Genomic DNA, 15,101 nt, shown 5'->3' with positions numbered 1-15,101 from the left:
TTCTCGCAAGTGGCGGGCAAGCGCTCGGATTGAAAACACCGAACTCCGATAGTCTGGATCCAGAGCAGAGGCAGAGTTAGAGGCAGAGGTAGAGATAGAGGCATCGGACAGTCAGCGGAAAAGCGACGGGTTTACCGAACCGCCAACTTGCCTCGGCCATCTTTCTCTCTTTTTCTCTCTCTCTCTCTCTCAGCCGGGTTTCATTGCAGACGCGGTAACGTTTGACCGACGTGTGATATGCAGACCAGCGAGAGTGCAAGTGTCACACCGACAACTATCACACACTCTCAGAATTAAACTCACCTACAACGCAACACTTTTTTGAGCATTTTTTATTCGGCTCTTCCCGCGGCTTCAAACGCCCGGTGTCCAATATTCACCGCCTCTCAGCGTAACGATATACCGATTGGCACGGAATCTACGCGGTGGAGGGCGAGCCCCAGCGCAAGTGATGAAAAAATAAAAAATAAAACGGGAGAATAAAAATAAAAATAAAAATAAAAAAAAAATACACGTGAGTAAAGCCTCCGACCGTCAAATTGGCGCCGCTGTCCATCACCGGTGTGCCCCACAGATTGCTGTTGCCGCTGCTGCTGCTGGTGCTGGTGCTGGTGCTGGTGCACTCGTACGTTCCGTTCGTGATGAACGCCAATCCATGCACCAGTTGAGAGCTCAGAGAACAATAACGAGACGTCGCGTCGCATCGCGCTGCTTTTCACCCGTTTCATTTTGATCTCTAATGCGGAATTTTTTATTTTAAATTCTTTACAGAGTTATTTTAATTAATTGTTTGGAGATTTATTTTATAAGAGGACACGAAAAACCAGGAGGGAATTTTATAGATAAGGAAAAAGTAAAAAAGGGAATTTAATCAAGAGAAGTAGGAATAAAAATATATTCGATATATTTCGGATCGAGTACTCGAGTCACGTCTTGAGGTGTCTCTGATGAAGACATTAGTCGGACACGTGTCTGGACGAGGATACTTGGGATGGGAGTTTATGATTAGACTAGAGCTACTGAGACAATTGACCTTGGCTCCTGGGGGAGGTATATTGGACATTATGGACGCAGTCCCTCATGTCTGATTGTTAATTGTACTTTTAGTTCCGAGCTGGACAGTAGCACCGCATCTGGCCTCGAGTTACTGAATCCGCAGTGAGGACGCACGTAGTATTCAAATTTCGACGGACGTGATCGAGATTGGAGCCGAGATGTTGGCTGTGATGGCATGACTGAGCCATCCGTTGGAAAATTAAAAAGTTGTTAATCTTATAGGGAAGATAAGAAGCACGAAAATAGTTATGGGTTTTATGAGATAATAAAATGGGCTGTCATTGAGTCCCAGATATGTTTGACTTTCATTAGCTCTGAGTAATGGTTAGTATTTGATATCTGTGTTTGACGTTTGTATCAATGAATTAGAGCCTCGGGTTCAATATCGAAGTCACGATTCTCCTCTTCAGATAAAAAATTTTTATTGCCAATAAGGGGATTAATTTTTTTTTTTTTACTTTCTAACTAAAAATACTGTTGGTAAAAAAAATTATTTTAAGCTTTTTTTGTTTTCAAAATTTTTACAAGGAATTTTTTCTTGCCCCATAAAATTTTTGTTTTCAATTCATGATGTCAAGTAAAAATTTTTTACGACAAGAAATCCTGTTAAAAGTTATTTTTTTTTTTTTTAAATTTTTGTTCGACAGAAAAAGAAATATATATTTCCAAAAAAGTTAATATCATACATTTAAAAATAAATTTGACAAATAATAAATGAAATATTTTTATTTGAATACAATAAATATATATAAAATATTATTTTTCCCACATCTATCAACTTATTTATATGCCTCAATCCCTCAGTACAATAATACACGTACAATATAAAATATATATATGTATATATGTATATATAAACGATATGATAATGGCTGAAGGGGTGAAGACGTACAAGTGACTCTACACTTGGTTACAATAAAGTCTTGTGCCACCCTCTGGCTAAACCCCCAGGTCCCCTCCTCCATCGGCAAGTTACCCTCGTGTGTCTCCACAGCTCTAGAGCAATAGCATTAGGGCATCACAACGCAAGTTACTTTGTTCCAGAACTTTATTAATTTTTCCCTAGCTCTTGGGGGACGCGATCGAGGCTCTTTGGGTGTCGTGCTATTGTCGCGGGGGTGCCAGCAGCATTGCGCATGTCGATTTACTGCCGTGGTTTCGATGAAAAAGGGGTGTAGGGTGTAGGTTGTGTTAGTGCGGTGGTAGAATAGAGACAGAGGTAAAAGAAGAAGAAGAAGAAGAAGTAGAAGAAGAAGAAAGAGGAAAGTAGGGGTGAGTTGGGAAAAGGGGTTGTGACGAGAGAAATTTTAAAATCTGTCTACCCGTTGTCGAACCACCCAAGGAAACTTTATTATTAGCGAGTCGACGAAGGCGGTTGGGAAATGTTAAGCGCGAGTCTTTTGGAACGGGAAAAACGTCCATATTATAAAAGTATAATGTGGATAGGAGAGAGAGAAAGAGAGAAAGACATCGAAAAAGAGAGGGAGGGCATCCTGGATTCTGGTTCCTGGTCGAAAGCTCGTTCACCTCGCTGAGATATTACGCTTTTATAAACTCATTTGCAGCTTTGCTTCTTATATAACAGTTTTCCGTTTTACTTGCTACCTAATACTACCACTACCCCTACTAAGAACGCTAGTACTCTTTATTCACTCTTTCATCATTCAACAAAACTTTTTGAACGCCTTTTTAAAATCATAAATGAATATGAGACTTTTATACACTAGTTTACTTTTTAAACTACAGCTTTATAATCATTCTTTTTAAGACCAACACTTTTCCTTATTTTCAACTACTCCAATATCGGGTTATTAAGGAATATTTATAATTCAATTTTCCCATAGTAAAAATAACTTATTTTCTGTACGAGTTTAATTTTTTGAATATCTCAAAAACTACATGACAGATTGGGTTCAAATTTGCTCGGTCTTTAGGGCTTGATACAACCTTTCAATCACACCACCAATTTATCAAATCACTGGATTGGTTCCACAGATATGAAGACCGTACATCCGTACGTTCGCCCAAAAAATCAAAAAATCGCTCGAAAACGGCCAAAAAAATTTTCCGCTCTTACAGACATGGTCTGAAAAATCTTAAAAAATCCTCTGGCAGTAAATTTCCCATTCTCATACAAAACCTATAAATCGTCTGACCACAGAAATATCTCAGCGCCTCTAAATAATTGAGGCCGCGGAGTAGAAACCCATGTAAGACGTTAACATCTCTGGACACGTCTGAAAACCTGAGAGATTTTTCGGACACCTGTTGATGTGTAAAATCCTTTCGGGCACACACTCCCGCCCCATCTCATTCATCTTTAATAGAATCCCGAGGCTAAATCCATAGTCGGATCACCATGAGCGCGTAATGCGGGCTGGTATTGAGCGGCTAACAATATAAGTGGATAAGAAAGCCATTTTACACTTAGCAGTGAGGTGTATGTAGCCAAGTATTTAGGCATTACGGACATATGGAATGCCCGCGATCAGAACCCGGGTGACAAGCGGTTAATCTGACAGCAGCGACAATGCCCATGACAACCCGAGGGTTATTGTCGAGTGTTGCTAGTGAACCAAATGAACGTCACACTGTCTAAGGAAGGGATAATATGTATGTTGAGGTAGCGCACCAAGACACCAGAGAATATGAGTTGTCCTATGGACACCCATAAGAGCAACCAACGCTACATGTGAGCAGCGATAAATACATACGACTTATTATTATTATTTTATATTTCCATTGAAAGTATGCTGAGCAACTAAATCCCCGTCACCAGTTTCTAATATATATGGATGTATGTATGTATGTATGTATGTAGATATGGGGATGAAGGGGGGGGGGGCAAACGACCCCTTTTGAGCACAGTAGGCTCGACGTCGGCTCACAATGCAGCTTGGCTATTGTGATAATCTCCTTCTCTTATTCACTCACTCACTCTGGTGTATTTTTTGGGCATGACGTCTTTTTAGTTTTTTGTTCCTTTTAAATCCGATTAGTCGATGCTGTTGCTGTAAAAAGAGCAAATGCCCAAATCGCATTTATATTGGCTGTGTGAATGAGTCGCCAATATTTGTGCGAGAAAAATTATATTTTTGTGTGCGAGTCGATTCGTAAGTATGTGCTCCCGATTCTCTGTTATGTTTATTTCACAATCCGATTTTTATAAATATAACTTTTTTTGTGTGTCTGTAGTCTGGTGTCAATCACTCTGGCAGGTAGATGACAACTTTTTTATTAAATGTTTAATATTGTGTAAGATTATTTTATTTCCTTTCACAGTCAATATTTATTTACACATTATTCCTTAAGAATTTCATTTTCATTGAATTTTAATTGAATACTAATTTTTTTTAAAATTTACCTACACCAGGATCCGAACCCACGACCTTACGTTCGTCATTAAAAAACTTTCGCTAAATATTCGTAATTTTGCCAATCAGCTGCAATATATTTATATATTTATCACATTTTTGGTGAAAAAATTAAAAAAACGACCTTCTAAAATCTTCTTAAAATCCATACTACATCTCAAAAATGTATATAGATCTTTATTATTGTTACAAGAACGTGACAAACGTCCAAGATATGTTTGCTCGATTTTAATAACTCGGCTCTTTGGACCCTCACTTATCAAACAAGGATCCAATAACATATTTGACGTTGAGACGCCAGAGGGTTCGCTAAATCCGATTGACCACACTCTGTTCATATTGTACATATACCCTACACTAGACACACATATATATATATGTATATATAACTCTATATATTGCTTTTTCCACAATTTTTCCTGTTCCCCTCTTCCTTTTCCCGCATTTCAACAATTTCATCCTCGTATTCTCGATATCCGAAATCCATGCATTCATATACCGGTAATAATTAATTACATATATATTTATATTCGCATATATCTATATATACACACAGACGAGCTCGTCAGACATTATGATTAAACAATTGTAGACTGTTATTTAAAATATAATATTGATGTTATTTTATTGACTCAGACATCCTGGAGTCGAGCATCAAGACGAAAATTAAATTCGATTCTGAGAGAATATTAACTGCTTTAATTGAGACTTAAATACCCCGTCTGGATTTTATATAATTAAGTTATTATATTTAATATCTATATTAAACTGTCGGCTATATTTTATGAATCGTTCAGTGGGTGTATATTTATAAATAATTGTCAAGTCGTTTTACTTGGCCGAGTTATCGCAAGAAATTAATTTAGCCGACGGGTTTATTTTATGATGTTTCATTTTAAATAGACGCTTTCTTTATTTTTGGCAAAGTATCGGCCATTTATTATTAAATGCCGATTAATTTTATATCAAACTGCTGTTTTATATATATTTATTATTATTTCTGTTCAGACTGTAAATTTAGTAAGGGAAGTAAAAATAAAATTTGAATTTTTTTTTAGGTTACTAATTATTTAAATTCAAATTATTGTGACAGTTCCTGTCACAGGAAATGGAAATTTTTTTTTTTAGTAATGTTTGTGTCTATTTTTGATCAGTTTCGCATAATTTTTGACAAAATTTTTATTTAAGAGGCTTAAAAATGAAAAAAAAATCACAGATTTAAATTCATAGCCTTTTTTGAATTTTTCAATTATACCAAAGTGTCAAAAATATTTTGAAAATTTTTAATCTGATAACTCACATTAAAGTTTTTCAAATCAAATTTTTTTTTTACTACTGTATGATAATTTGAATCACAGTTTCTAATTTTTAAAAAACCAAAATTTAATTGCTTTGATTATTAATAATTTTCAAAATTTGAATTTGGAATTTTTCAATAAAATGGAGCTTTCAGTTTGATTTGCCTTTTTTTTTTTTGTTAATTTCAGTAGAAAAAATATATTTTGAACTCATAATGAGTTTGGAATCGATTTTTGGCACCGACAAAATTTCGATTATTCAAATTATTATTATTAATATTAAAATATTGTTGTTGTTAAGAACAAAAGTTGAATTGCATAAAAATAATAAAAATATTTATAAATAAATAATTTAAAAAAAAAAAAAATGTTTGAATAAAAGTTATAAACTCAGTGAATAAGGAATCCACAAGGACTATTTCCATTTATGTAAATAAAAGTCTTCCACACAAGTTAACCAGGCAAGTCTGTTCGGAATACAACCAAGTCTCTGTGCAAGTAGTTACATCTTTTAAAACTTTTACTACAACAAGTTGTAGAGATAGGCTGCGTTCCGTGTTACTACTGGCTTCCTCGGAATTCATCTTGTCTCCAATTGTCGCTTTATACTCTCTCACTGTACTCTTTGTATATTTATTCTCTTCTCAATCTCAACAAAACTCCGCCACTACTTGAGTTATAAAATTTTAAATTAAAAATTTCCATTGGCATTTATTTCAACCTAATTTCGATTTTAAATTTCGAAACAAATCCGATCCCTATGATTTAATTGTTACAATTTTTTTTTCATGGTATAAATATGTAAATTAAATGTATGATGGGATGTGTTGTGCATCTGGCGACGTAAATATTAATTAATTGACGATAGAGAGCCGAAGCTAACGGGAAATTAATAAGCAAATTGCCACGCAATAAAGTTTTAACTCGGGCTGAATGAGTTGCTGGGAATATAACTGAGGGTTGTTTTCTGTATATATAAACTTACGCACCCTTGCTCCGGGCCACAGATGCACTAAGGTTTATATTATACTCTTATTCACTAATACTGCTGATACTTATTGTCGTGCATCTAATTCTCTCTGACAAATTCATTCCATTTAAACTCTCTCTCATATTATTATATATTTTTTTCCCCGCTTTTAAGTTACGTCATCAATCGTACACTTAATTATCCTCCTATCAATAACCTAAATTACTTGAACAAAAAAAAATAACAATAACAATAAAAATTATTTTAAATAAAATTTTAATCAATAATTTATACTTGACTTTGAATTTAAATTACGGCTAAACTATTGACTTTGAAGACAAAGTTATAGAAAACTTTTTTGTAGAAAATTAAATTTCCTATAAAAATATATATATACATATTTGTCGTATTTTTAATTGTTTAGACGAAATTTAAACTTTAAGGCGCGAAATTCAAAATTAGTGTTTTTATCAATTTATAGATTGAGAAGATTTAATTAAATTTATGAGTTATTTATCAGAGATACGAAAAAATTGTATAGAAATAAATTTGTAGAGAATTAAATACTCTACAAAAAAGGACTCTTTGAATTTTTCAGTAAAATAAATATTTAATAAGTTATTTGAATGTAAACTTTAAAAATAGTAATAATAAGAAATAAAAGACAAAATTTTTATGAGGAAAGTAAATTAATAAAAATGAGTATTGAGAGGATGAAAAATAAATAAACAAAGAAAAAAAAAGGAGTGAAGATAAAGAAGTCGCTAGTGGATGTAGCAAAGAGGTTAGTGACATCAGTCACTGGGTAATTTAATAGCTAGTGGTCCTGGAGGCCGTGATGCCAAAGAGTCGAGGAGTAAGAAGAGATGAGAGACGTGTTGGGTGTATAGGTGTTGCTAGAATACCTCCACACGGGATTACACTGGTGACTGGCGACTGGTGACTGGTGTGTATGGAACCAGCACAGAGCCAGGGCTAAGTAGACGAGTGCTGGAGAAGCGAGGGATGATGATGGTGGACACCGAGTGCTGTGGATACCCAAGGGATGCGCTGGACATTTGTCAACCAGACGACCGGTGAGTGGATTGGACCTTCAATTCGCTCTTCTCTGTTTCTTTCTCTTTGTCCTTTTCCTCATACTCATGCTCGGACCCACACTTACACTATTCCTTCACCCCGGCCCCACCCACTACTCATCCCCATCCTCATCCTTTAGTCTCCTCGTCCTCGTCTTTTTAATCTTTAACTCCATTGTTTTATTCTCGGTTGACGGTTTGAATTTTTTTAAATAATTATTTTTATCCTTTGATTCAATCCTTTGTGAAAATTTATACATATATATATATATATATATTTTTTTTTTAAATCAAATTGACTACTCCAAAGTTAGAAATTATCGATCATAATTTTGCCAAACTCTAAAAATTGCTAATCGCAGGTTTATACAAACAATATTTGTAAAAGCTTTATATTAAAACATAAATGTCACCTCGTCTTAACATTGCAATATAGCCACGTTTGAAAAAAATGGTATTCATAGATAATGTTTATCATTAAACTACATTAGTCATCCGTAGATAATTGTCATACATTTTATAGACATATTCCACAAAAATCAAATTAATGCTTTTTAATGACCGATTGACTGTACTGATAACAGTAGTCATTTTGTAAGAAAATAAAACGTAGAGAATAAAAACTACAAGTTCATTATTATATTGACACCGATTCTACGTGTACAGTAGTAAAAAGTACTTAAGACTGCGGCGTTTTTGTTCATCAATTTAAAAATGTAAGTACAGATATTTAATTTAATTATTTTCATATATTAACAGTATGTTGTTTTTCTGCTTATTTAATTTATAAGATCTTCAGAAATAAGGATTTTCTATGATTTTCTATGATTTTATCCGATGATGTCACCATAAAGTGATTTTTCGGTTCTTTAAAAATTGTTACACTCTTTTTTGCTATGAACCCTTTTCTTAATTTCCCTTAACTTCACAAAAAGTCATAAGTTCGAATCTCAATGAAAGTTTTTCTTTCCTCAAATAATTTAATAATTTCGCAGGTTTAGGTTATGGTCAATTTGGGCGGCCATCTTTTCCTGTGCGCTATTTGTAGCAGGAAATGTAACCAACAGCAATAAAGGTAATCTTCAATTTACAAATCTGCTACTCTAGTTATGTTCCAAAATTAATATCATTTACATTTATAGAATACAATTGTGTTACTCGAGAGTGTTTCATAGACAATATAAAATATGGTGAGTGTTTCAAAATTATGTATGTTAGAGATTTTCTATAAAGAGTTAATTATTGATTGTGAAATAATTTTTTAGCACTCGATCTGATGAAAAATATGAACGATAGTGTTGACCCCTGCGAAAATTTTTACGAATACGCTTGTGGTAATTTCGATGATTTACCTCATGCACCTAAAATAATGAACCGTTTTCAGGAATCAGTACAAATTATGAGACGAACATTGGACGCATTTATTTTCGATCCAAAATCATCAAATAAATCTAAACCTTTCAATTTTATGTCGAATTTCATGGTCGCTTGCCAAGATCTCAGCCATAATAATGACTATACATGTAATTATTTTCTTAAACTTACAATCTGTTGAATTAATACTTATAAATTAAAATTATGTTCAGATCTCGACGCCAAAGAAGATAAATTAGACTTTTTGAAAGAAGTGATTTTGAAATTAGGCGGGTGGCCGGTTATAGAAGGCGACAAATGGAATGAAACTGATTTTGATTGGATACAATTTGTTCGTAAATCAGAATCCATCGGTTATTTTATCGGTCAAACTTTTTTCAATTTCTTTGCTAATTACACCGATTCTGATAGTCCAGTATCATTTAATGTAAGTAAACCTATATTTTAATTTTTTTTGAATTCTAATAATAGTGGGTTATGAGTTATACCCAAGAAACCTAAAAAAAAAAAAATTTTTTAATTGTCATTTTTTAAAATTATTATGAAAATTTCCATTTCCAAATTATTTTGAAAATTTCCATCTTTCATAGCAGGGTTAAAAATCATTGTCAAGCAAAATTATCAGTCGATCACTTAATGAAATTTTTTTATGACTTTTTTTTTTTAAGATTAAATTAAATATTTTTTTTTTCTTTCAAAAATCTATTCAGCTGAAGACAATTAAATTTTTATTGAATGGTGTATATAAATTAGAATGATCGTCATTATTTTTATAATAATAAAAAATATTTCTGAACAGTTGAATCCACCGTTCTTGGAGCTCTCATGGAATGGTCCTGCCTACTACAATTATATGATCAATGTTGCAAAATTTTTGGGAGCTAATGAAACCCGAGCTAAAATAGATCTTATGGAAGCATTTAAATTCGAATCACAAATGTCAGCTGCAGCTTCGATAATAGGAAACCCAGAGATAAACTCGATGTCGGTTGAAGAAATAGAGCGAACATGGCCAAGCATAAATTGGTCTGAATATTTTAGTAATCACTTGCATCCCTATTTTTCTGTTGAAAACAAAACTCTTATAAATATTTCGAATACAAACTACATCAAAAAATTCGAAACGCTCATAAACACAACTTCTAAAAGAGCCCAAGCAAACTACGCCATTTGGAAAATAATCGAATTCTCGATTCCTTTAACAAAATCCGTGACTCTGTACAACTTTGCCAAAACTTACGGGACTTTAAGGCAGGCTCCTGACACCAACTTACATTACTGTATTGCTGAAGCTCAGTTATATTTGTCAAAACTTGCACTAGCTAACCTCGCACGCAGCCACCCAATCGACCCGAAAGCCAGGCGTAGTGCTCACCAAATATTTTCAAAAATTAAGAATAAATTTTTGGACGCTTTGAAATCTGATACTTCAAAGTCCCAAGCTAATGAAGAAATAATTAAGAAAATAGAGAATGTAAAGGTTGTTTATGGTTACCCTGATGAATTGCTGGACGATAAAAAGTTAGAAGAATATTTTAGAGGTCTTGAAATTACCAGAGATAATTACTTGGCTAATTTTTTGAGTATTCAGACACATCACACCAAAATGAGTCAAAGAATGATGAGTAAATCGCAAGATGCGTATGACTGGAAGGATATTCTTTCAGCTATGAACTCAAATCCAGTTATAATGTCGCTTTATCATCCACATGGGAATTTTATCGGTAATTATTTAATTTTATTATCATTCTTGAACAGGTTTTGGATTTTTTTTACTCATTTTTCATTGCAGAAATATCGTCAGTGCTGAGCAATTTCTTCATTAACACTAATCGTCATAATTATACGAACTATGGCGGGATCGGGACTATCATTGGTAGCCAATTGGCCACTATAGTTGATATTTTAAGGAAGTCAAGTAAAGATTATCCAAGCAATAATGTGGATAATTGTATCCTTGAGCAGTACAACAATTACATCGGAGGAAACGGAACCAAAGTACGGCTAATCCTACAATTTAGGTAATGAGCAAAGGCAATTTCTAAACTAAATCTTTCGTTTTTCAGGAAAATAGTTCACTCTTCCAGAACACCATCACCACTCAACAAGTAGGTCTCAAATTTGCTTACTTAGCTTACCAAGAGTGGGTTAATGAGCATGGAGAGGAACCAAAATTAGCTAATCTATATTCGCCCAATAAATTGTTTTGGTTATCACACGCAAATGCGCATTGCGCACCGAAATCTTTGCAGCAGTTGAACATCACCGGATTTTTGACATTTGATAAGCAGATTAATTGGGGAATTTCAAACATCCCACAGTTTTCTAATGACTACAATTGTCCTCTAGGATCTTCGATGAATCCCAAAAACAAGTGCATCGATCTCTAATGGAAAATTACTCGATCACAACTTACTGTCATAAAAAATATTGTTTTGGCAATAAAATAAGTTATTAATAAATTGCATTTATAAAATTTAAAACTTTAATCTTTGACTTTGAAATTATTTGTTTTCCAATTACCAGAAATCTTACCGCGGGCTGTCAAATAAAGATAAATAACAGTTTCTAAAACTCCAACACAATTATAAAATTCTTGCGTTTAATAAAAAATAAGTCAATTAAAGTTTCTTTATCTTAAAACCTTAGAATATGGAATTTCCACATTAGATTCTTAATTGATATCTTTAAACATAAATTATCACGCATGGGGTCATCAGAAGAGTTTAATTGTATTTTTTCTTAATTAAAAGATAAATAGAATATATGTTTCTTAAATATGAAATTCTAAGCCTCTAACGAGGTATTAGTTGGTCTAAATTTCAAGTCCTTTGTGTCAACAAAAACGATTTCCAAGTAAATTGACAAGATATGATACGTTAATGAAATTTTCGATTAATAATAGGGAAATATGCATATGCTGCTGAAACTGATGAATCACACGGAATATACAATAGCATTTATTGAACCTAGGTATCGTAGATATCCAGAGGCTAATGAATTTCTGCATGTAATTAATATTAGATATGGAATTTCCGCTCTTGATGACAAAACAAGCCGATCAAAGTTTTTTTTATCTGTAACACTTATTTATGAAATTTCTACATCTTCAAACAAATTGCTGACCACATTGGCATAATAGTCGCTTATGCAGCATATCAAGATTGGGTCAAAGCACATGGAACGGAACCAACATTTCCTAACTTGCCTTACAATTCTAATCAATTGTTTTGGCTATCGTACGCAAATCAGTGGTGTGAATTAAATATGATAAACGTGTTAACGTACCACTTTCAAATACTCCTGGATTTTCTAAAGATTTCAATTGTCCCCTAGGATCGAAAATGAATCCTGTTAAAAAATGTAAGATATTTGAATATAAATTCTACGTGGACTTTGTCTCAGCGGGCATGCATGTACTAGTTCGTGTTTATAAATTTTTCGATAAAAAACGGGGAAAGTACTGTAGGAAAAAGCTAAATGTCAGTATTATACAATGAGTGTCGTTATGTGTATGTCTACTTGTGAATTCCTCTCAGAAACAACTCTAACCTCAAACAATAGGCATCGATATATGAATTGAATTGAAACAGAAGGTCTCAGTTAGGGATGGAAAAAATAAATGGGTAAAATAAAAGGGATGAAGTGAGTTTGAGAGTTAGTATGTGAAGGTGGTGGTACAAAAAGCAAGTATTCGTATCTAACAGTGTTCGAGTCCGTTACGGCAGGGGTGTGTCTACGACAAGAAACGGGCGGATTCCGGATTTCTAGCTGACTCGCTTCATTTGCTAACATTGCTCCCCTTTATTTGATTACACAGTATTCAAATACATTATTTAACCGCTAAACTATTCTTTTGTCCTATCGTTCATCATTTTCAATGAAATGACGAAAAAATTAAATAAACCAGCACTTTTAAACGTTACTATATTTGCCAATTCACCTCCCGTAATTCGCTCATTCTGATAAATTCGTTTTTGCGCCGACTCATTTCCCAACACGTGTCGAAAAGCTTTAAAGAAAGTCGTCGGGTTGAAAAATACAGAGGCAAAGGCAGAATATTTTTTAAAAATATTTGATGTCTTCATGAGGATTGCAAGGCACAAATTTACCTGTCCAATGGAGTATTATTCGTTAATAACGGTATCTAAGTGGCTGTATGACAATACTGTTGTTGGATAGCTGAAGATTGTGCGAGAACAGCTGGCTACTCTGCGGGACGCCATTACACGCTGGTGGTGCGCTCTTTTAGTTGTTATTGCAACTCTATACAAATCTACATCTATATATATATTTATTTATTATTGTATTATATTATACATTATATCTATATACACATAATGTGATGTTGTATAGGGATATGAGTGTGACTAGTTTGTTGCTGGGGCTTAAGGCACAACACAATAATTTTTCATGGACAGATAAAATAGGGGAAGTTGGTATTCATTAGATCCGGCTGGGTGGTTCGTTCGCACGTTTGTTGTTAAATATATCTGCCATGCTACTGACACCGCAGAATACTAGTTTCAGATAATAACAAGATTATTTTGTGGTTTGTTTCATTAGTAACTCTTCAGCCATTGTCTTCTTCATTTCATTCTACAAATTCAATTTTCGCGCCAAAATAAATTACAATAATATTATAATAATAATTAATACCGCGTTACATAAATTCGTAAGTTATCATTTATAATAATAACCAACCAAAAAATTTTTTATCAACTAATTTTGAAATTTTATGATTTTGCTGACATTTAAAGTTCGAATTATCCGATCCCACCATTTTTTTTTTTTTTTTTTTCGTATTATGCATCAAACAGAACTATATGAAGATTGTAATGATTGCGAGTAGAGATTTCTTTATATAAAATTTAACAAAAAAAAAAAAAAAAAAAAAAAAGGGATTTATTGATTTCAAATAATGGAGCAAAAGATTAACACTGCGAGATGATTGTAGTGAATTTAATAGCTTTACATATATGTGTGTATATATTTATTGTGTGAATGTATCCAGAGGATGGTGGATATAAGTCAAGACGCCCCGCGGTGTACCATCCGGTAACTCGACACCGTCGTTTGTACGTGGATACGGTTGGCCAGGTCAACCGTTCACGAAAACACTAGTATGAATAAGCTATACGACAATGGAAATGTTTATATGCACTGACGCTGAGATAATGTATTTAATAAAAATAAATAAAAAATTTATTCCTTGGTGTTACCCCTCCCCTTCATCCCCCTCTATTATTTATTGTTATTATTTATATTATAAGCCGTGATGTGACATTAGATACTATTTAAGGATTAATGTACCCATAAATAAGATTGAGTCTCGGTGATGCCCGCTGCTTATTCTGCTTCCGAAGCTGCTCCCGGATTAAATATAAATGTCTAAACTCATCTGCTACGTCACCAATCTTGTTTTTTATCTTACCAATTGTTCAATACACTTTCTTTTTTTTTTTTTTATATAAATTTGTGGCCTTAATCGTTATTAATGTCCCGTTTTTTTTTTTTTTTTTTTTTTTTTTATCATAACGGATATCTTTTTATGCATCCAAATAAATAATTATTAATTAAAAATTTTTTTTTATTTAAAAGAACAAATTTTTACAAAGTATTGAGTTTTTTAAAATTAGTCGTAAAAAAAAATTTTAGTATTAATTAAAATAAATGATTTTAATTATTCAGAGGCAACTGGCTATAAAATTAATGTCCTCTTAGGAAGAAGTCGTGAATCTTTGGCGACAAGTGTTCAGCTTACGACTGTTCCCCCAGGGGTAAGAAAACATTGCGCATAAAATAAATAGCCATATATATAAAAGCCATATTCTAAACAAATATATATGACAATAGTAAATAGTAAATAATTTATTTCTGGTTGATAGATAAAATATTTGGTTACACAAAAACGCAACGTATAATTTTCAGATGTAAGAAGTGAAGAGAAAAT

The 15,101-nt window shown here is 33.2% G+C and overlaps 1 protein-coding gene across 1 annotated transcript; it reads left to right on the top strand.

Moving 5' to 3' along the window:
* Positions 1-8,351: 8,351 nt before the first annotated feature.
* LOC103575652 (neprilysin-2) lies at positions 8,352-11,637 on the top strand. The gene is made up of 8 exons (XM_008555507.3): positions 8,352-8,490; positions 8,770-8,849; positions 8,917-8,964; positions 9,040-9,297; positions 9,361-9,575; positions 9,948-10,872; positions 10,941-11,146; positions 11,215-11,637. Coding segments are annotated over exons 1-8 (2,058 nt in total). The 5' UTR covers positions 8,352-8,488; the 3' UTR covers positions 11,539-11,637.
* Positions 11,638-15,101: the final 3,464 nt, after the last annotated feature.

The sequence above is a fragment of the Microplitis demolitor genome, chromosome 6, assembly GCF_026212275.2.
Source record: "Microplitis demolitor isolate Queensland-Clemson2020A chromosome 6, iyMicDemo2.1a, whole genome shotgun sequence".
Lineage (NCBI taxonomy): Eukaryota > Metazoa > Arthropoda > Insecta > Hymenoptera > Braconidae > Microplitis > Microplitis demolitor.
The sequence above is the reverse complement of the archived record's forward strand: the minus strand, read 5'-3'. Positions and strand labels throughout refer to the sequence as shown.